Consider the following 22215-nt stretch of genomic DNA (forward strand, 5'->3'; position numbering starts at 1 on the left):
CAGCCCAGCAGGAATTAGCACAGAAGTTGTACCCTGGGTGTCAATTATCAACTCGCCTGGGGATCTCAGGCTCTTGCTTGACCTTGGCAGAAGGTCTGACAAGTTGGGCTTTCTGGGCGTAGAATTGGTGGTTTCAGGAACAAAGCCATTGAGACAGAGTTGAGGAGAGTTGCTTATTCACTGGAGAAAGGAGTTCATTGTACATTGGGGTGCCCTGTACCCCCTTCCCTTCCTCTAGCCTTGTCCTGCCTCTCTCCCAGCTGGGGCTTTGTGAGCAGTGAGCAGCCTGCTGTCTCAGACTGGGCTTTCTTTGGTCTTCCTGCCTCTGGGGGCTGTGCACGTTTTTTTGGGTCCTTGGGCCAAATCTGTTGTCCGGTGATGAGAGCACTTCCTTCCAATGCTCAGAGGAAAACAGCCTCACAGTCTGCAGGCAGCTGCAGAGGAGGCCGCAGGAAACCAGCAGAGAACACCAGGAACTGCTTCCTGTTCTGCCTACTCCTGCTTGCCCCCTCCTCCTCTTGACCCCATCCCCCGCCTCCCTCCTGACCCTCAGCCTTTTCCTCCTCTTCACCCCATCCCCCTCCTCCCTCCTGACCCTCAGCCCCTCCTCCCTCCTGACCCTCAGCCTCCTCCTCTCTCCTGACCCTCAGTCCCTCCTCCCCACTGACCCTCAGCCCCCTCCTCCCTCCTGATCCTCTGCTCCCTCCTCCCTCCCAACTCACAGGCCCCATGAGACAAGACCTGGAGGCTGGGGATATGGTTCCATTGACGCAGGTCTGAGTTCATATCCCCAGTACCCTGTAAAGTGCCCAGTGCATGTTATGCTGTCTTTGTTGTCCAGCACTGAGGTAGGGACAAGACGATCCTTGGAGCATCTTGTCCAGCTAGTGTAACCAAGTAGGGGAGTTTCAGGTTCAGTGAGAGCGATTGTGGAAGACACTTTGGCCTTCACACATATGAGTGCACACAGAAATGCAAATTCACACACACAAATACACACACACACATACACACACACACATACACACACACACACACACACACACACACACACACACACACACACACGTACCATACCATGAAACCTGATACAGAGGCTTGTCATCCACCTGTCACCATGTTCCACCTGTTTCTGTCTCATTAGAATCTTGTTTCTTCTTCCAAGTCTACACGCATGTATCATGCACATTCTCCTTCGAAGTCTACATGCATGTATGAATGCACATTCTCCTTTGAAGTCTACATGCATGTATGAATGCACATTCTCCTTTGAAGTCTACATGCATGTATGAATGCACATTCTCCTTTGAAGTCTACACGCATGTATGAATGCACATTCTCCTTTGAAGTCTACATGCATGTATGAATGCACATTCTCCTTTGAAGTCTACATGCATGTATGAATGCACATTCTCCTTTGAAGTCTACATGCATGTATGAATGCACATTCTCCTTTGAAGTCTACATGCATGTATGAATGCACATTCTCCTTCGAAGTCTACACGCATGTATGAATGCACATTCTCCTTCGAAGTCTACATGCATGTATGAATGCACATTCTCCTTCGAAGTCTACATGCATGTATGAATGCACATTCTCCTTTGAAGTCTACATGCATGTATGAATGCACATTCTCCTTTGAAGTCAACATGCATGTATGAATGCACATTCTCCTTTGAAGTCTACATGCATGTATGAATGCACATTCTCCTTTGAAGTCAACATGCATGTATGAATGCACATTCTCCTTTGAAGTCTACACGCATGTATGAATGCACATTCTCCTTTGAAGTCTACATGCATGTATGAATGCACATTCTCCTTTGAAGTCAACATGCATGTATGAATGCACATTCTCCTTTGAAGTCTACACGCATGTATGAATGCACGTGACATGACAGAACGCACCCTGGTCATTCGTTCCTGGGGCTGGGATGAGATGGGGGTGGAGAAGTTGTCTACAGGCAATATGGACAGTTCTTCTGCCGTGTGTGTGTAAGATAAAGCACAGATCCTGATGGTTAAGGCATCCCAAGCCCATTCTTCCTGGACACAGATTGGTGGACAGAGCAGGCCACAGCACAGAGTCCTTGTCCAACCCTAAGAGGCAGAAGCCATGCGGTTCTTGCTGAGGCCCGAGGTCTGCCTGCCTCTGCCACATCTCAACAAAAAGGCATCCATTAAGAGGCAGAGATGTCACCCAATATTGAAGTGGCTGCAGCTACTTTAAAATGCTTTGCTTGTCACAGAGGTCAGAGCAGACCACACCCAAGTGCTCTGGTTCCTTTTCATTGTTGAGTTTCAAGTGACTATGGTGGTATCGAGGCTGGCTTTCTGGTTTTTGAGCAAGTTTCATGCCTATCTGAGCCACATTTCTACCCCAGGGTAGCTGTAGTGTGGAAAACAATAAAGACATGATGTCACAAAGAACATCTCCTCATAGTAAAAATGTAGAAAGTAATTGCTCATGTGTCCAGACCTTAGGGGCGTTTTGTTTTCCATCTGTCTGTCTGTCTTAGAGGCAAGTATGTCGCCCACTCTGGTCTCAAACTTACATATAGCTAAGGATGACCTTGAACTTGTGACCTTCCTGTAGGCATCTCCTGACTGTTTAGGATTACAGGTGTGTTCCAGCATGCTGCCATCTTGGGCAGTGCTGTGGACACATGCCAAGCATGTGTTCTACAAACCAAGCCCCACCCTCGGCCCCCATGATGAGCACCATGTGTCACAACTGTCCTGTGAGAGTGGATCGGAGATGTTATAAAACGTTGCTTATCATTTCATTGCTGTCCTTTGCTGATTGGCAGCCAGTGAATGTTGGTTGTGGAGGTGGCCATCATAGGGCTGGGGGTGCTCCAGTGACTCTGGGGCTAGGATGAGATGAGGCCATGTTGAATACCCTGTCCACTAGTGCAATCCAGCAGGTCCTAAGTTAGCCTAGCATACACTAGATATTGAATTATATACACCATCAGCACCGAAAAACAAAATACCCATTGTCATCGGCGTCAGCGGCATCGGCGTCGTCATCATCATCATGTGTCACCAAGGATGTAAGAGGGGTTCAGGAAGGCAGGTTGCACCTTCCTCTGCTGAGGTGTGCTGATCTCCACGTGGACTAAATGTAGAGAGACCACTATCTCTCCTCAGGCCCACAGTATAACCGTGCATTTTCTGCAGCTCTCCTAGCCCAGGGAGGAGCCTTCTGTCCGTCCCAAAGCCTGGGGCTCAGAGCTATCTCCTCTTTGCTCTCAGGATTGATCCTTCTGCTCCCCCCACCCCCCACCCCCGCCATGGCTTGGCTTGGCATCTCTGTGTGTGGTCTCTTGGAGACGTTCCACCCGTGGAGCACACACAGCTGAATCAGTCTTCTAGAACTGGGATGTGGTATCTTTGGTACAAACTATGCTCTGGTAATAGAAGAACAGAAAAGGCAGGGAGGGGAGCCTGGGGAGGCCGAGAAATTTGTTTTGGCAAAACGGGATGAATCTGGGACTCAGTAACGTCTAGAAACTTGGATTCCAGACTGAGGTTTTGGCCGTGTTGGGGACCAAACCCAGGGATCACATGCCAGGCAAGTGACCTACCACTGGCTACGTTCCCAGTCATACTGATTTTTGACTCAGACCGGAAGTAGCCCTTAGGAGATGCCCTCCTCTCCTGAATTTCATGTGACTTACCAGAAAGCAGGGGCTACATAACAAGTTTGGGGCCAGCCTGGGCTTCATGAAACCCTGTCTCAAAAGCCATATTGTGTACACACACACACACACACACACACATACACACACACACACTTAAAAGTCCCACAGAGGGGCAAGGCTATACAACTGCCTCTGTAACTTCTCTTCTTTTTCCTTAACTCAAACCTGGGCCCCAAATCTATACTGCTTACCTGTGGAGCAAAGCCCTCATCCACCAGTTCTCAAAGCTACAAAGCACACCGTGGTGTCATTGAAACACCGTGAAATGGTGATGACTGAGCTGAGCTGGAGGCGTGGCCTGCATTTCTGGCCCATGCAGTAGGGCTCTTTGTGGACTAAAGTGACTCTCAATGTACAATTAAGAACACTGTAGAGTGACAGTTGTTGTCCCCGGAGGAAGACTGACAGTGTGACTTTTCCACTCTGGGGACACCATCCCAGTCAACCTTCACAGCAGGGACGAGAGACAGTTGTCGCTCCTGGCCTCGCTATTCTTATTCTTGAGTGTGCTGTGCAGGTGTGTTTGCCTGTGTGCATGCAGTGTCGCATGAGTGAACGTGCACGTGGAAGCTGTAGGTAGACCACAGGGGCTGCACCTTAGGGACCCCTCACCTTGTGTTTGGGGACAGAGGCACCTCTCTGGAGCTCATGGTTTATAGGCTGCACTGGCTGGCCAGCCCTTCACTAGATGAGCCTTTTGGAGAATCACTCCAGAGCCAAACCATAAAAGATACCTACTAATGATCCATGCTAGGCGAGTTACTCCTCTGAACACCAGTTTCACCATCTGTTAAATGGGCCTTTAATGTCACCTCTTACACATGAAATTTCAGTTACCCACTTAGCAAAACGCCTTACATTCAGGAGGAGCTGAATGACCCCTAGTGCTCTGATTGCTGTCATCAGCGGCCAGACACAGGACCTTATTTATTGTCCTCTGCGTGTGTGTGCATGTATCTGTGGGAGCATTTACTCATAGAGGCCTGAGTCCAGGCTGGAGGTTGCCAGAAGGTGTCTGTCTCCCTAATTTCCCCATCTTAGGTTTTTGGAGCAGAGTCTCTCACTGAACCTCACTGACTAGACTGGCTGCCAGGCCAGCCCCTGAGTGCCACCTGTCCTTACTCCCTGTCCCTGGTGCCAGGGTTACAGGTGTGCACCAACACGCCTGGCTTTCAAGTGAGTGCTGGACACACTTACCTTTGTCCAGCAGGCTCTTTGTTCCAAGACAAGATTGTTTGTCTAGACATCATGGATTCAGTTAGACTCTGGAATCCTCCTGCCTCAGCCTCTCCAGAACTGGGATCACAAGCCCATGTGCTGCTTCAGGCTTTTGCATGGGTGCTGGGGACCCATGCTTAGGCCCTCATACTCAGACTGCAAACACTTCACTGGCAGCCATGCCCAGGACCACTGCATAATAGACCCTCTCAGGAACAAACAACAAAAACTCAGGGATGGTGGCAGACAGTTTTGTTAACCCTTCGTCTTCCAGGGTCTCCACACTGAGCAGTGGAGGCAGCATGATGTTGCTAACTGAGTTCCCTTGGGGTCATCTGCTAACATATTTTCCAAGGCTGTGGGTAATGAACCCCCAGCTCCACGGACTTGAGTGTCACACTGTATTGTCATTGGGGGGACTTGGCGTACACTGTATTGTCATTTGGAGGGGCTTGCTGTAAAATAGATGGAAAGAACATTGAAGAAGAAGGATATATATATATATATATTTGGAGCTTTAAATTTTTTAAAATTTGGAACAAACAAGAGGATGACAACTGGGCCCTGTGGCAAGAGCCTGGGTGTGTCAGAGGAAAGCATTGCCGTGACTTCTCCCTTCTTGATGGGATCTCTCCGTCCCCTTTTTTGAGTGTGAGCATCTCTTTGGAGCCAATGTCCTCTGTGGGATTCTGGCCTGCAGTCACAGCAGAGCAGAGCGCCCTTCCCTGAGGTGACGAGGAGAGCTCTGTGGGCCCCACATGCCTTCCTCATCTCACGGTACCACTTTCCAGGCTCGTGGCTTGCCTGCCTTTATGGCAGGGGCCACCTACGTGTGAAAGAAATCACCAAGCAAATCCCATGGAGACAAGCCTCCATCATGGGGCACTAATTGTTGTGTCTAGGGCTTGGGAAAGAGGTGAGAAGAAGCCACATGTCCCTAGGGAAGAAATACTGAAAAGAAGGCAGCGACAGACAGCCATGGGCAGTTTCCATGGGGTAGGAGAGACACCTTATCCTTCGAAGGAGGAAGAAATAAGCAGAAAAAATTCCTCAGGACGGGGCACCCCCAGCATCAGAAGGATTATGGGTCACGTGTGCAGAAGACATTCCGAGGCCAGCTGAGTAAGGATGCAAGTTGCAGGCCCTGCCTCTTGTCACTTCATCCTCTTTCATCTCCCTGATCCCGGGCAGAGGCCCACAGAATCCCTGTAGGTGAGAATGGCCCGAGGGCATCCAATAAAAATATAAGTTCTTTGAACACTTGCCTAGAACACTGCCTGGCTAAGTGCGTTTCTCCCTTGGGAAACAGAAGTTAATGGACACAGGTCCTGGTATCAGAGAAACTAGTTCTCTGGTTCTGGCTCTGGTGCTTCCGATCAGTGTTTATAAACAAATTACCGCCCCACCCCCACCCCACCATCAGTGTCTGTGACAGGGGAGCAGGATGCATCCCCAGGCAGGGCTACCACTTGTGCGTTGGAACAGAGAGCATTTGAAATGACTTGGTGACTTTTATGTGGTCTTTGATGACATGGAGTTGTCAGTCAGTGTCCATAGCAACTTGCATTTCAGAGGAATTATGGGATATTAGAGTTGTGTGTCCAGGGATATATCTAAATGTTCATTAGCCAGCACAAAACAAAACAAAGAAACAAAACAAAACAAAAGAACAAACTAACTAAAACCCCAACCAAACAAAAGGAAGGTGATTTTGACCCCATAAGCAGTTTTATTTTTCAGACAGGATCTCACTGGGTAGCCTTGGCATTAAACTCACAGAGATCCAAGTGAATGCTGGGATTAAAGGCATGCTCATACTTCTCATACTTTAAATACCTGTTTGAATGGAACGCTCTGGAAGACTGATGATGTCAGCTGTTTCCTACTCCCCAAGATTAGGACACTGCCTTTGTAGGTCAGCCCTGGTCACTCCGTGGTTCTACCTGGTAAGCTGGACTCTTTATTACGAATGCCATCCTATGCCCCATGTCTCCATGACTGCGGGGGAAGCCAGTCTCTTCAGCTCTGAGGGGTTTGCCTGAGGTTGCCATCTGCTGTTTGGTGTAGGTTGAATAGAGTCCATTCTGTGTTCCTCATGAAGGCTCTGATCCCCAGAACTTCCAGATGCTACTGACTTAGGGGTAGGATCTTTTTAAAAAGGTCCCAGGGCTACGAATTGACTCACCCCAACATCAAGCACATCCATAAATGCTGGAGTGAGGGACAGGGCCGAACATACAGACCCAAAGCTACAGGGTCCTCATGACATAGGACAAAGAGACATAGGACAGCAACAGGACAGCCCCAAAGAGTCCTGGTGAGGTTCCAGTGTTGACAGAGTACCAGAAGCCCGCGGCCTTGTACCAGACCAGCGACTCGTTGCAACAAACATTAGCAAGCAAAGAAGTGTAGACAAGCTGTGACACACTACAGATCCACAATGAGATATTTTTTTTCTCTCTCTCTGTTGTGGGCTGGGTTGCAAGGTTGGAGGTAAGTACAACAGGAGGGGAAGATCAGTGAGATTGGGTCCATGATGTGAAATTCACAAGTAACCAATGAAGCTTTTTTTGTTTTGCTTTGTTTCTTTAAGAGATTAACTGATGCCGTCATGGCTAGTTTGATGATGGTGTTTGATGGTTTGATGGTGTTTGATGAGGTGTCACTGCGTGAAAAGGAGGTTTGCTTACAGAGACACCAGGGAAACACTAGAACAAAGTCTATGCGAGGGGTTAGTAAAAAGAAGTCTCTATAAGGCAACGGAGAAACCTTCAAAGCAAACCTGTAGCTTCTTGACCTAGGGCTTCAGGCTTCAGAACAGTGAGAAAATGAACATCTGTTGTCCGTAGTGACCACTCTCTGTGTTGCTATGGTGACTCAAGCAAACATGGGTACAGCAACTAATCATGATTTGAACTCAGAAACTGACCTCTATGCTCTCTCTTCCCCTGAGCACTCTTTGCCCTGTGCCAGGCTCCGACTCGTGTCCATAGAACTAAAAGGAGCGTTTGAAGGCGTTTCGATTTGAAAGTGAAATAGCCTACCACAGTCTCCTGTGTTGGAGACTGGATATTTGATCTCCTGCTGGTGGCGTTGTTTTGTGGGGTTGAAGAAACTTTTAGAGAGAGAGCCTAGCTGAAATAAGTAGATTGCTAGGAGCAGGGGCTTGAGGCTTATTTCTTACCCACTTTCTGGGCAAAATGTACCTTCTGGTCCAAGGTGCTGGGGGTAACACTGGTATGTCCCCGCTGCCATGAGTCCACTGTACCTTCCCTGTAGTCTCACAAACCAATGTGGACCATGGTAAATTGTCCTCTTTCTATTGCTTCTGTTGGGCATAGCCATGAGAAGAGTGATGCAGAGGGCGCCTGACTTGGTCTCCACACTCAGCTTCCCCCTGGTGGTCTCTGGCAAGCCTGCGTCTCTCCAGGGTTTTGGGGTGTTAAGCTTCTAGTGCTCCCCTATCTGTGATCCCATGAAGAGCTCTGGGATCTGCACGGGAGCCTGGTGTTGGATAACTAAGTTAAAGGCACCTTGTTTTCTTTTTGAGACAGGACCCTATGTAGCTCAGGCTGGTCTTGAGCTCACGATGTATCTCAGGTTGACCTCGAACAAACTCCCACGTGCTGGGATTGCAGGCATGTAACTTCTCGCCTATGTTACAGGATGCTGTTAATCAAAACCAGGGCTTGGTGCAGGATGGTAGGCACTGTACCAACTGAGCTATGGCCCCAGTTAGAGCACGCCTGTGTGGTACAAGTGTTTTCAGTTCTAGCCAGAGTCATAGGGCTCACTGTGTGTGTGTGTGTGTGTGTGTGTGTGTGTGTGTGTGTGAGAGAGAGAGAGAGAGAGAGAGAGAGAGAGAGAGAGAGACAGACAGACAGACAGACAGACAGACAGACATAGAGGGACAGAGACAGACAGAGGGAGACAGAGACAGAGAGAGACAGAGACAGAGAGAGACAGAGAGACAGACAGAGAGAGCCAAGCTAGTCTTCAGACACATCTCATGGAAATAAGACACAGGCTGTACTGTAAGGGCCATTGACTTCATAGGTCTTGTGTGGAAGGCTTGAGTCATTGTCACCTCCACCCCAAGCCATTGCCTAACATCCAATAACAAACTGCCTGTGATGTCCTTAGAGCAAACCCAAAATCCCAGAAGGGCCTGGTACATGCCCGGGGTTCAGAGGCACACCTTCCTCCTCCCTGCTTTCTCTCCTGAAGCTCAATTGCTTGTTAGAATCTGGTTTTTGGTCTCCGTGGACTAGACAGTATTTAAGTCCAGCTTCTTCGTCTTATGAACAAGACTTACGACAGGCGGATGACTTTCGTTTCTCTAAGACAGTAATCTGGCTCTCCTCTGATTGAACTGTTAGTCCGGAGGCAAGCACACACAGAGTCTCTCTGACTCACTGGTGGTTTCCTTGTGGTGACCAGCAGGCACAGTACAAACTGCTGGCATCGAACTCACTAAGCATGTGTCAGCTGATCTGGCTAACTCCTCAGATTTCCTCTGTGGCAGAAATCTGACTTCATTTTCTGTCATGGCATCTGTGTTCATTTCTTTCAACGGTGTCTACAACTTTAAAACAGCTGAATGTAGCCAGACGTGATGGCGCACACCTTAAATCCTAGCATTCGGGAGGCAGAGGCAGGCGGATCGCTGTGAACCTGTTCTACAAAGTGAGACCAGGACAGCCAAGGCTACACAGAAAAACCTTGTCTTGAAAAACCGAAGGGAGGAGAGAATTAATACCCTTGCAAACTATAGCTCTCTCTCTCTCTCTCTCTCTCTCTCTCTCTCTCTCTCTCTCTCTCTCTCTCTGTGTGTGTGTGTGTGTGTGTGTGTGTGTGTGTGTGTGTGTGTGTGTTGATGCTGTACTGTTTATTGCTGAATGTTTCTGGTAGACATGAGCCAAAGTACAAGATTTTTTTTGCAAGTCAGCTTGTATTCTCTAGGAGTTGCTATAAGAGAGATGAGCATCTGTAGCCCAGCAGCCTCCTGTGTGACCTTAGGCAGGTTATTCTAGCTCTCTCTCTCCGGCCACTAGCTTCTCTGGCTCTACCCTCTGAGGGTTGTAGCAGGGGCAAATGAAGTGATGGCTGCATAGGAAGCAAGCCCAGAGCTTGTGGAAAGTTTTCAGCAAATATGCCATTGACAGTGAGCATTTCCTGCTCCCCAAACCAACAGTGCTTCAAAATCAGGGGACGGGGGGAGGAAAGAACATCAGGTCAGTTCACAAATCAACTGTAGATGCCCAAAATCCCAGCATCACTTCTGATCCCAGGCATTTTGAACAAGGATTGCTCACACTGTTCTAAACCTTGATTAAGTAATAAAGTTGATTAAACCAGAGGAACGGAAGCCATGTAGCTCCTGGAAAAGAGGTGGTCATCTCCTTTAGTGTTTTATTGGCCTCTAGTGATTCCTTCTGGAGCATCCTGTGAGATGCAGAAGGTGAACTCAGAAGCCATGAAGGATCCTCATGGCCAAGTGTATCTTGCTTCGTGCCCTGGTGCAGCTAGCAGAGGGCCTCACCTTACAAACGAGAGCTGCTCATTATAGTTCGGTATGCCAGTGTTTCTCCTTTGAACGCAGTTCTATACTTATGAAAAGTGAGTTCCAAGGTTGTGGGGGTTTATTAACAAAGCATTTTAGTTCTCTCAAGGTCAGTGTTTAGAAAGTGTATCAGCTAGTTAGGACCGCAGAGATGTTGTGTAACAAATGATCCCAAACTCAGTGCAGGAATGTAACAGACACGCCTTTTCTCTGTGCTCTCTGTTGGTTGGGGATCAGTTGGCCTAGGCTGGGCTTAGTCTGAACTGCAGGATGGTTCCAGGTCTCCCCACATGGTCCTCTTCTTGCACCAGGAGGCCACCTGAGTCATATTCTTCTTGAGAAGGAAAAGCCACAGAAGGTCGTGTCCAAGCATGTTTTCCACTTATGTGCATGTCTTGTTCTGATGAGCTCCCAGGAGATCGAGTGAAATTACCAAGACCGTGCTGAGGAGGCAGAGAAGCATGCTGCAGCAGACCTCACAGTCCCATGACCGGAGAGTGCGGCTGTAGGAGGCTTTCAGTCTCCTCAGTTCTCCAACTGGTCATTGCAGTAGGCATCCGTCCTGAGTGCTTTCCTCAGCATAGGAGGTTCTGTGGTCCTGGCATCCTCATTACAATTCCAGAAGCACTCCTCCAGAGCGGGCGAGCACGTTGCGAATTCCCCTTTGGTCTCCTGAAGCCTTCTCTCTGACAGACAGGAATTTACTCTACTGTAAACGTAAGAGTCCCAATTTAGACAGACACGATGGATTAGGCAGCCGGCCTCATTGACCCAGTTCCACTTCGTTAGCCTTTCCAATTAAGGAGGTTGTTACTGTGAGTGAGACCTCGCAGATAGGCAGTCATACCTTGAGTCCCCAGGACAGAGGAGCCCGGTTAGGGAGCGTCTCGCATTTCCAGTGTGCGCCCAGGGAGGAGAAGGAAGTGTGGTTGACATGAGAACAGCCGGAGTGTTAGTGACCCCGGCCCCTGGTGAGGGCTTCATCCTCTTCCTGACCAGTTAATTAAGATGCTGAATAAGGACGCTTTGTGCCCCTCTCCCAGAAGCTTTTGAAATGAACCCTGGACTCCTGACTGTGTGTGAAAGGCTCTGTGATCTCGGAACTCCAGACAAAGTGTCAAGGGACCAGTCTCTTGGTATCATCCACATACTTGGCAGAGATTTTTCTATGGCTTTCCAAGGAAGGTCTTACCCAGTAAAGTTGTTCTTAGGGGTGCAGGATGGCATCCCCCTTTTCTTCACTGTCTTGGGATTCTGAGCAACGAAGCATAAACCTCCACACAATAGCCAAATGAGCCATGAAGCACGACTTAATTAATCCGGGCACGCTCCCAATGCCCCATGCAGCAGTAGCTAGGATTTGGCTTTGGAGAAGGTGGCTAATTTTGAGGCTGTGCCACCACATCTTCTGTTCTGACTCAGATCTAGATGAATACGGAGAGAGAGGCTAACCAGGCTTAGGCTGACGGTGACGTGAAGACCAGGGGCTGATGCGGGAAAAACAGGGTCAGTCTGCTGCCAGCCTCAGATGGGGAGGATGACTCTATTTCTGGAGGAGTAAGCTGGGGTCCTGCCCCGTGGGGCCGCTCAGCAGGGAGCCAGGCATAGCTCTCCAGCATCATACATCACGGGTCATACAAATGATGAGTGTGTGGCTACAGGGTAAAGATGGGTAGGACAGTGAAGCCTGCGTGCCCCGCCCTAAGTAGCCCGGTAAACACTGAGTTCTGGGGATCATAGCTGAATGCTATCCCAGGAAAGCGGCAAGAGAGGCTGCAGTGGGAAGGCCTGAACTGTTTCTCTAAGGCTCCTCATCAGTTCCTTGTGGGTCAGCTTTGCAACGTGGTAGAGTGAAGGAAAGGGTTTCCTCCCCGTGGTGTTTTCCTGGGTGCTAGGACTATCCGTGCTCAGATGGCCTGGAAATGAGTGAGGTGTCTCCTTGGCAACACATCTGGAGCTGGGCCAGGGGAGTGCTGGGACTTGGACTCAAAACTGGAATTGGGGGAAGATGAATTTTCTTCACCTTCCGGGGAAGTCCAGTGGTCCAAATGTACGTGAGACCATACCTCAGATGTGCCAAATGGGACCAAGTCAAGTGGAATGGTTTGGTAATGTGGTGCTGTAACCCCAGCGCTCAGGAGGCAGGCGTAAGAGGATGGCCACAGGTTTGCCTTTGGTCTGGGATACACTGCAGGAACCAGGCCAGCTCGGGCTACACAGAAAGACCTTGTCTCAGAAAATAATAAAATAAAATATTAGAAAAATGGTTTAAAGGAAGCAAGTGGAATCAGGCCTGATGGTGCAGGCCTGTGAGCTCAGCAATTTAGGAAACTGAGGCCAGGGGATTACAAGTTCAGGGTTGGCCTGGGATACTGTGAGTTCCAGCAGACCAGCTCAAGCACTTTACTGAGAGCCTACCTCAAAATACAAACCAAAGAGGGGGGCCAGTGGAGTGTCTGTCTAGCACGCATGAAACCTTTACTCTCCTCTAGTCACAGTACTTGAAGAAGGGTAGCCTGGTGCTCACTTGCATGGCTTCCTAGAAGCCTGTATTGGACTGCTTCTACAGAGCCAAGCCTCAGACTGGGTTTCTACACAGGGCCTCACCAGCATGGCCATTCTCTGTGGAGGCTGCTAAAGGTGCTTTTCCCAGAATCACAAACACATATGATGGTTAAGTTCTGAGCAGACAGCGTAGACAGAAATAGCCTTTCTGTGCTGGGTTTCCTGTTTTTCTCAGAAGCCACCAGGGGGAAGGAATGCCATCCCCTCTGACTAGTCCTTGTCCCCTCCATCTGTCTCTACCCTGTCCCTCCCCCAACCCAGAATTCATGCTTAGTGACCCCAGACTTCACCACCCAGCATCCCCCCCTGCCCCCCCCCACCCCAGTCCATTGGCTTTTGTCACGAGTGCGTGAATGGGCTGTTTCTCTGGCCTGAAAAGGTCTTCCCTGGCCTGCTGGAATGCACTGCTCTCGCAGGAATTGCCTTCTCCTTTTCTGACTCTCATGTTATTTCATTCTCGCAAGACTAGACAGAATAGCACAACTCTGCTATGAACCAGAGCTATAGGTTTATGTCTAAGTCTGTTACAGACGCACGCCTCTTCTCTATGTGGGGTCTGAACACACTGGAGATGCGTTGGGAAGCTGCTTCTCCTGCCCTCTCTCTGCATGTGGGCACCTTGTGGGTACGTGTGTGTGTGTGTGTGTGTGTGTGTTCACGCACGTGTGTGTTTAACAAATGTGTGTGATGTCAGAGATGAGCCTCAGGTATCATCCCTCAGGAACCATCCTTTTTTGGGGTTGTTTTGTTTCATTTTGAGACAGGGTGTCTCGCTGTCACAGGCCTGGAGCTCAGCAAGTAGGTTAGTCTGGCTGGCGGTGAGCCCCAGGGATCTGCGTGTCACTGTGTCCTCAGATCTAAGGTTAAAAGTGTGTACCCACTTCCTAGCTGTCCCCGCCAGTGCTTTTGGAGCGAGCACTTCGTTGACTGAGCCACCTCTCACCCCTCCTCCTCCTCCTCCTCCTCCTCGGCACCTCCTTGTTCTGCACGATCTTTTTTTATGGACAATCTCGGGCCTCTTTCTTTCATCACTTGGGCGCAGAGAGGGCTGCTGGGATTCAGCGGCAGGCAGACGGGGTCAAGTTCTGCACTCCTCAGAGAGCGGACAAGAAAGATTCTGACTGGGGATATCAAACCGGGTTGAAAGCATTGTTCGGGTTGGAAGTTGACTCCCCTCATCTCACGACTTAAGAGTGTTTTCTCCTTTCTCCCCACAGGACCCACATCCAAGTCCACTGATCACCCTAGAGACCCAGGTGAGTGCCTCCCACGGGCTTTGCCACTTATCTTTACCTTGAAGTTCCAGTGACCGTTCTCCATAAGGGTCTCTGTGTGTCCTCTGAGCTCCACGGGACTCAGGAGGGACAGGCAGGCATACCTCCATGTTCTCCTGCCCCGTCTGCATGTGTAGTGTGCCACATCCAGGTGCGACCACACTGACTGGTTGTATTTACATGTGTGACGTTCTGCATACGTACACATACACACAGGCATGCCACTGAAGGTAATTCCCTGCCTAGTGATGGCAGGAGGTGACAGAGGAGCTCCTGTTCACAGACGGGTACTGTTCACCACTCTGTACTTGGCTGACTTTGCTCCTTGGCAAGGGGCGCACAATGCTACTGCAAATGTTGGGGGTCCTGCTAGAATCATCACGTGCCTCGAGGGAAGTTGGGGGTCCCTCTCGGGGAATCTTAGTTTTGTTAAGGAAAGAATTTAAGGATAGACTCAAATAGAAGTTTGGAAATGTTTTATTAGAGTTTCAAAGAAAACCCTGAGATAGGCACACTGTGCAGCTTTGCAGAGCCCTGACTGAGGGGGCAGACAGAGAAGAGAAAGGGAAGAAGGAAAAAACGTCTCTTGAGTTAAGGCAGCTTGGAGGTCAACCAACGTGGTGAACGGCCAGCCACACAGTGGGGAGGGGTCTTTAGAGAAAAAGTGGTAAAACAAAACCAAAAACACCAACAAAACAAAACAAACAACCAGAGAACAAATGCTTGGGCTCTGGTTGGCATCTGAAAGAAAGAGGTAGGAGAGAAGAAAGCATCAAAGTGACATTGTTCTGAGACCTGACTGAGAAAAGTGGGCAGACCCAAAGGAACTGCGTGGTGCCTTGTAGGGACAGCACTAAGGGCAGAAAATCAGGGAAGAAAAAGCACATTACCTCGTTAAAAGGCTAACTATTCCTCCTGTCACTTTAGTGTGGCTTAAGGTGACTTGCCTTTCTGAAGGGTAGTCCCTTGGCCACCTAATCAGTCACCCCATCTGAATTAACTCCTAAGGGAGCAGACAATGGCGTAGCTCCACTCGAAGTAGACTCCAGTCTTTGGACTGGCAGGCAACAGCTTTTCTGTAATGGGCCCTCAATGGTACTGTAACAGCAAGACCCAGCTGCCAGGGCAAGAAGCTGCCCTTTCTATCTGCTTGAGTACTGGAACATTCTGAACAATCTAGGTAGTAGTGGTGTTTCTCTGTGGGACAGATGACCCATGGATCCAGAGATGGACGATGTGGCCGGGGCCTTATGTCTTCTCTGTGAGTACCTGCCCCAGAGCCTCTGGGACCCAGGTCACGTATGGTGCTGCATCTTCTAGTTGGCCTTGGTGGAGCCATCTAATCTCCATGTCATTCCTTCCCCACCTTGAGCGTGCCACCTGACAGTCTTGGGGAGAGTCACAGGAAGTGATGTCCAGAACACAAGAGGTGCATGGGGCACCTGCATAAGCTTTTAAACCAAGGGACTGCATCCTTTCCTACTGGCTTTCAGGATGATGTGTCTCCAGATTGATGACCTCCTTAGCTCCACAATTTGATCAGACAACAAGGAGAAAAGGAAGACAGGCTCCTCCTTTGGAGCCTCAGAGAGAGCACTGTCCACGTGTCAGACACAGTGAAACATATTGAACATTTCATGTACGCGTTACAGCCCTTTGGGGGATTTCTGCGGCATGCTGGCAAATACCTGCCTTCCCCTGTCTCCCCTGCCTCCTCCTGCCTTCCCCCTGCCCCCTGCCTCCTCCTGCCTCCCCCTGCCTCCCCGTCTCCCCTGCCTCCTCCTGCCTCCCCCTGCCTCCCCTTGTCTCCCCTGCCTCCCCTGCCTCCCCCTGCCTTCCCCCTGCCCCCTGCCTCCCTGTTTTCCCCCTGCCCCCTCTCCCCCCCCCCCCGCCTTCCCCCTGCCCTTGGTCCTTACAGCTCACCAGCATCTCTGCTTGACTCCTCCCATGGAGAGTGAGGAGAGTCACAAACCACCTTGCTTCAGGGTAGCCTGGCTGTTAAGAATCCCATATGCTTCATGGGTGTGTGAGTGTGTGGGGTCCTCAGGGTTTCTCTGTGCTTGTCTATCTTCCTGTCCCTAGGGGCACACCAGAATAGCCTCCATAAGGAAGAGCAGGCCCCAGGGACGCTGGAACAGGACAGAAGGCACAGATCTGAGGAGAAAGGTCCATGTCCTGTCTTCTTTCTCTTATTCTTTGCACACCTCTTCAGCCATTATCTCTGTGATTGAATTTTACTTGTCAAAGTCACCTAATCGCTTGTTTTTATTTCCCTTAAGTGAATTCACTGGACTTTAAAAACCAAACTAAATCTATGGGCATTCTCAATCTAGGCGTAAGTGTGATGCCCAGAGAGTGTTTGTGAAGTTATACAAGACACTTAGGGTTGTCTCATACAGTTAATCCCCTACCGATGGGGATGGAGCTCATTAGTACATAAGCAGTCAGTATGCTACAAGCTCCGGGCCAAAGACAGGTCCCGTCTCAGAAAAGCAAATGGCACCAAGGGAGCATTATCTACTAAGGCTGACCCACGGCTTCCACATGAGAAATCAGCATTTCCCATAGTGGGAAAGAATCATCTTGTCCAAGCTGCCTGTGGGGTAAAAGTTGAAAGACACTGTAGCATCAGTTCTGTTAGTGAAATCACAACTCTGAAGAGCTGTATGCCTGTATGTAGGTATGTATATGCATAAACATACACATTTATATACACTTATTTGCACAGCATTGAGTAAATTCTAAATTATAAAAATAAAATTAAAGCACTCCTTTGGGTACCCTCCCAAGCCATCTATGAATTCCCAGATGCTGTGTGTTTGACTTTGGGAAGTGTCTGCCTCCCTGTCCACCCCTGGGTCATATGACAACTCCCGGGGTAGGTTGTGGGTCAGAGTGTAGAACACTGACTCTCCCCTCTTTGCTCAACCCTTCCCCAGAAGACAACTTGTTCTGCTCAGGAAAGCTGTGGGCATGAGTCCACATCCAGGGTACCAGAAGCCAGTTCTTTTCCCCTGCGCTTGACCCTCCATGTCCTTTGCTCTGGACTTCATCCAGTCAGTCAGCTCTTCAGAACCTCCATGGGAGGGCCAGGCAGGTGCCCACGGCTTTGGAAACTATATCATGAGGGAGCAGCGCCCCAACAAAGTGCCCACTCTTAAGTTTCTGTGAACTGCATGGACCTTAGCCTCAGTGTGATGGTGCAAGGCTCACTGTCAGCATCAACACCACACACTCTGGGGGTGGGGGTGGGGCTCCATCAGTCTTCTGCATCTGCTTTACTGTCTTTGGGGTGGGGTAGCTGTAGGGTATGACTGTCTTTAGGACTTCAAGCTTTTCATGTTAGAGAGGCAGTGTGGCAGGTGGGGAGAGCTGTGTCGACTGGTAACGGGCTTGCTCCAGTACCCACATTAAGAAAATGGAGCTGCGGGTTATGGTGCTTCTCTGATCTCACAATGTGGAAGGCAGAGGCAGGTGGGTCCCTGGGGCTCACTGGCCAGCCAGCATTCAGTACTTGATAAACTCTGGCCTTCACAAATACACACACACACACACACACACACACACACACACACCCTCAGCATTAGAACTCAACCAAAGTATGAAGTGTGTGTGTGTGTGTGTGTGTGTGTGTGTGTGTGTGTGTGTGATTTGTCCAAGGCCATGGCCATATGTGACTTGTTGCTGAGCCTCATTCTGTTAGAGGATGCTCAGTGGGACCCTGCCGAGCTGCCCTCCATGTGACATGAACAAGAGGGCAGGTGTGGAGTCCTTGGGAGGGCTTACCTGCAGAAGTAGCAGTCACAGGAGTGCCGAGCCCTGGCTGGGCTCACTCTTCCTCCCACGGTGCCCTTTCTGCTCCCGGTGGAATTGCCTGCTGTGCCGTAGAGTGCAGGACTCGACCTCTACTGTGTGTTGTACTTTGCCATGTCCTTACATCACATGTGTGCAACACAGCTTCACCAACAGTCCAGGTTGCACAGGATTCCAGGCCACGGAGATGCCCATTTCCTTCCTGCATCCCACTGTCCCTGATAGTAATTCCTGGAGTTCTCACCCAGAGCCTAGTGTGTCGTTCCTTACACAGCTTTGTGGAGCGGATGGAGATGTGTCAGCTGCTTGCTAAGGGTCTCCTTATGCCCTCTGCCATCGGCTTGGTGGAATTTTGCATCTTCTGGCACAAGCAGGATATTCTCTCCTTAAAGCAGGATTCTCTCCTTAAAGGAGTGGATACTGTAGAAGTCTCTGGTTTCAGATTTCTCTGTAGCATATAGCTTCTGTGGACACCTCAAGTGAGCTCGGCTTGGCAGCGCGGTGACCACTAATCTGCACTCTGGATGGAAGTACCTGGGAACCAGATGATTTAGAAATGAAAAAGTAAAACATAAAAAAATCTGAAAGGGCGTTAAATTTGATTAGTGGCCTGGAATCATTACTGCAGTTCATATCACCACAGTAACACTGGTATTAGACTGAGTTTCCAGATGAGATCCTCAAGGGTCTAAAAAGTCAAATAACCTGTTCAAGGTCACACAAAAGGGACATAGCAGTGGTCATATGACATCAGATTTTTTTTGCAGGCTCTGTTTTGTTAGGCTGGAGAATAAAAGTTCTTTAATCAGTAAGAAAAAGTGTTAATGCTTAAGCAAAGCCAGACATACAGTTGTGATGCTTGTAAACCATCACCTGTGGATTAACTCGAAGGAGGCTGGATGGGTCAATAGATGGGTAGATAGGTGAAAGACAGACATATTGGTGATAAACAGCAGGGAGATAGATGTGTCTTAGTTGCTATTTTGTGCTGTGAATAGACACGGTGACTAAAGTGACTTATAGAACAGTGGTTCTCAGCCTTTCTAATGCTGCGGTCCTTGAATACAGTTCCTTGTGTGTGGTGACCTCCAACCACAGAATTATTTTGTTGCTACTTCATAACATTTTTGCTACTGTTATGAATCTCTGATATGCATAATATTTGATAATGCAACTCCCCAGATAGTCATGACCTACAGGATGAGAATCGCTGTTTTATAGAAGAAAGAGTTAACTTGGGGCTTGGTGTTTCAGAGTGAGTTCGTAACCGTCACGGAGGAGGGCAAGGAAGCAGCGTCCAAGAGGTTACTTCTTGATTCACAAGCATGAGACGGTGGCCACACTGGGAGAGGCCTGCGCCCAGTGATACACCTCTTCCAACAAGACCAAACCTCTTAATCCTTCCCAAACAGTTCACCTATTGGGGACTCAGTATGTAAACATATGAGTTTATAGATGCCATTCACATTCAAATGACAATAGATAGATAGATAGATAGATGATGGATAGATAGATAGATGATGGATAGATAGATAGATAGATGATAGATAGATAGATAGATAGATGGGTGATGGATAAATAGATAGATAGATAGATGATGGATAGATAGATAGATAGATAGATAGATAGATGATAGATAGATAGATAGATGGATGATGGATAAATAGATAGATAGATAGATGATGGATAAATAGATAGATAGATAGATGATGGATAGATAGATGGATAGATAGATGGATGGATGATGGATAGATAGATAGATAGATAGATAGATGGGTGTAGGTGGATAGATAGATCAATAGATATGTAGATGGAATGCTTTGCACTAGTATCCACAGCTGTACCTAGATACATAGGTAGATGTGCTGATGGACAGATATATAGCTAGGTGGATACAAACAGATGCCTAGATAGATAGTGACAAATAGCTACCTGTATGGGTGGATACATAGACAGACAGAGGGACTGCTTTGCTCAGAGAGCATTTTTATTCTTTGTGACATAGGCTGCTGTAAGGCCTGTGAGTAAATATCATAGGCTATAAATGTAATAAAAATTCATTTCAGAACAACAAAAAATAGACTGTCTCCCTGAACATCAATATTGTTATGATAAATCTGAATGCTTGTTTCATTCTTTTTTATTGATCCTCAAGGGAGGGGGGCTATCACTTCTGAGCCCACTCCAACTGCCATGGCCTCCTGTCACTCAGCTTCCCCGGCTCCATCCTTTGACTCCCACTTCCCGCAGCCCCTCTGCTGATTTGTGACTGGCTCCGGCACAAGTGCAGAGACACCTGGAGAGCTATCCTGAAGGAGCTCTTCTGTAGAAGCGAGATCTGTCAATCTGCGTATCTCTGAGGTTGGCTCACTTGGAGGGGAACAGAACTTCATTTACATGACGGTCTCTCAGGACCTGGAGATCAAGGACTACAGCAGGGAAGTCCCTGCCTGCTCAGTAGTTTTCAAACCTAACCAGGTACTTGAGCTCCTTTGATCAGCTAAGTGGGGGCATGGAGGAAGGGAGTGACAGCCACATTATTTAAAGATGTTACTAGGGCCGAGAGGATTACAAACAAAGCCAGGGAATGAAAGCTTTAAAATTATACTGTGTAATCCATTCATCTTGGCTTATTCAATAAATGGCTCTGAGGCCACACGGAGGCCAGGCCTTATGTGGGACATCAAGGATGTGACAGTAAGTGAGGATGAAGGCGGCTGCGGGGAGCACCATGTTGGAAGAATCAGATGAGAGGTGTGCAAGCATGTGATTCTGCCCTTAGTGTCGGTAGCCATAGTGAGTGGGATGAGCCACGAGTGCTTATAAAGGGGTCTATGGGCAGGAGGGCCCTGACTGGCCAAGTCTCTCTCGGCAGGTGAGAGTTTTGTCTTGGTTTTTACTTACAGAGACAGAGGACAGAGTCTCACTATATAGCCCAGGTTGGCTTTGAAATCCTCCAGCCTCAGCCTCCTCAGTACTGGGCTAAGTTCGCCCGATGGGAGGTGTGTTTCAAGCTTGGAAGTGACACCGTCCAGAGGTAACCTTGCTAAGAGATGACAGTAATCACATTTAGAGACGTTTGCATATTCTGTCTCGGTGCCTGTAATAATAATGCCACTTTTCCTTAGGATCAATTAAGCCAAGTGAGCTGCTTCAAGCTCCTTCGGTGCTTTGTGTCATCGTAGTGTCAAGATGGATAAGGGATTACCTTATCAAGCCAGAATGAAGGAAGATACGTGAGCAGGGGCAAAGAGAAGGGACATAAATTCACAGCCATCCGGTCACAAGGCGGTCCAGTGGGAGGGAGCTTGGGGCCTCAGTGTGTTGTGCTCCTGTGGGGCCTGATGCTGGGGATCTGGGTCATGGCTGCCGTTAGCTCGGTTATGGACTGACGCTGGGATGAACTTGAGCTTCAGTATATAAAGCCAGTAGTTCTCAGTCAGGGTGATGTTGGCCAGCAGAGGACATTTGGCTATGATATGACTGAAGACATTTTTGTTGTCAAGACAGAGGGGGCTATTGGCATCTTGTGGGTAGAGAGCAGAGATCTGCTGGCCATTCTGCAACTGTTCCCCCTCCTTCCAAGATTATCAATAGTGTCAAGGTTGAGGAAGCATTGTGTGTGTGTGTGTGTGTGTGTGTGTGTGTGTGTGTGTGTGTGTGTGTGTGTGTGCGCTTATTTGCTTCTCAACAGCTTATTTTACAAAGATACTTCCAGCCCTGCAAATGCTGGCTTCCCTGGTGTTATTGTTTATGCTCAAAGGTCACTAACTTCAGTTACTGTGAGATGTTAGCCAGCCTGCAGGTGTTAGCCATGGCACATCCATCCCCGCTACATTGGCGTTGACCTTAACTATAAACACAATAAACCCTTCCCCCAATACTCATAACCATGTGTTCAGTGTACACAAAGGGCACATCTTGTTGGATAATTATGATTGTGGGAGGAAAACTCAGCAGGAGAGATAATTTCCTACAAGATTTATGGCTCATTAATATAGAGAATATTCAGGGGTTTTTGTCTTTGTTTCTTAAAAAAAAGTTACAGTTGGGAGTGTGTCTCAGTGGCAACAC

The 22215-nt window shown here is 48.7% G+C and overlaps 1 protein-coding gene across 1 annotated transcript in view; it reads left to right on the plus strand.

Annotated features, from left to right (window-relative positions):
- XYLT1 (xylosyltransferase 1) overlaps nucleotides 1-22215 on the plus strand; it is a 294773-nt gene that overhangs the window by 77419 nt on the left and 195139 nt on the right. The window contains exon 2 of the mRNA XM_084774200.1: nucleotides 14272-14310. Coding sequence (XP_084630326.1) covers nucleotides 14272-14310 — 39 coding nt within the window. The remainder of the gene's footprint in view (nucleotides 1-14271; nucleotides 14311-22215) is intronic.

Source organism: Acomys minous, assembly GCF_964271855.1.
Source record: "Acomys minous genome assembly, chromosome: 2".
In the NCBI taxonomy this organism is placed as follows: domain Eukaryota; kingdom Metazoa; phylum Chordata; class Mammalia; order Rodentia; family Muridae; genus Acomys; species Acomys minous.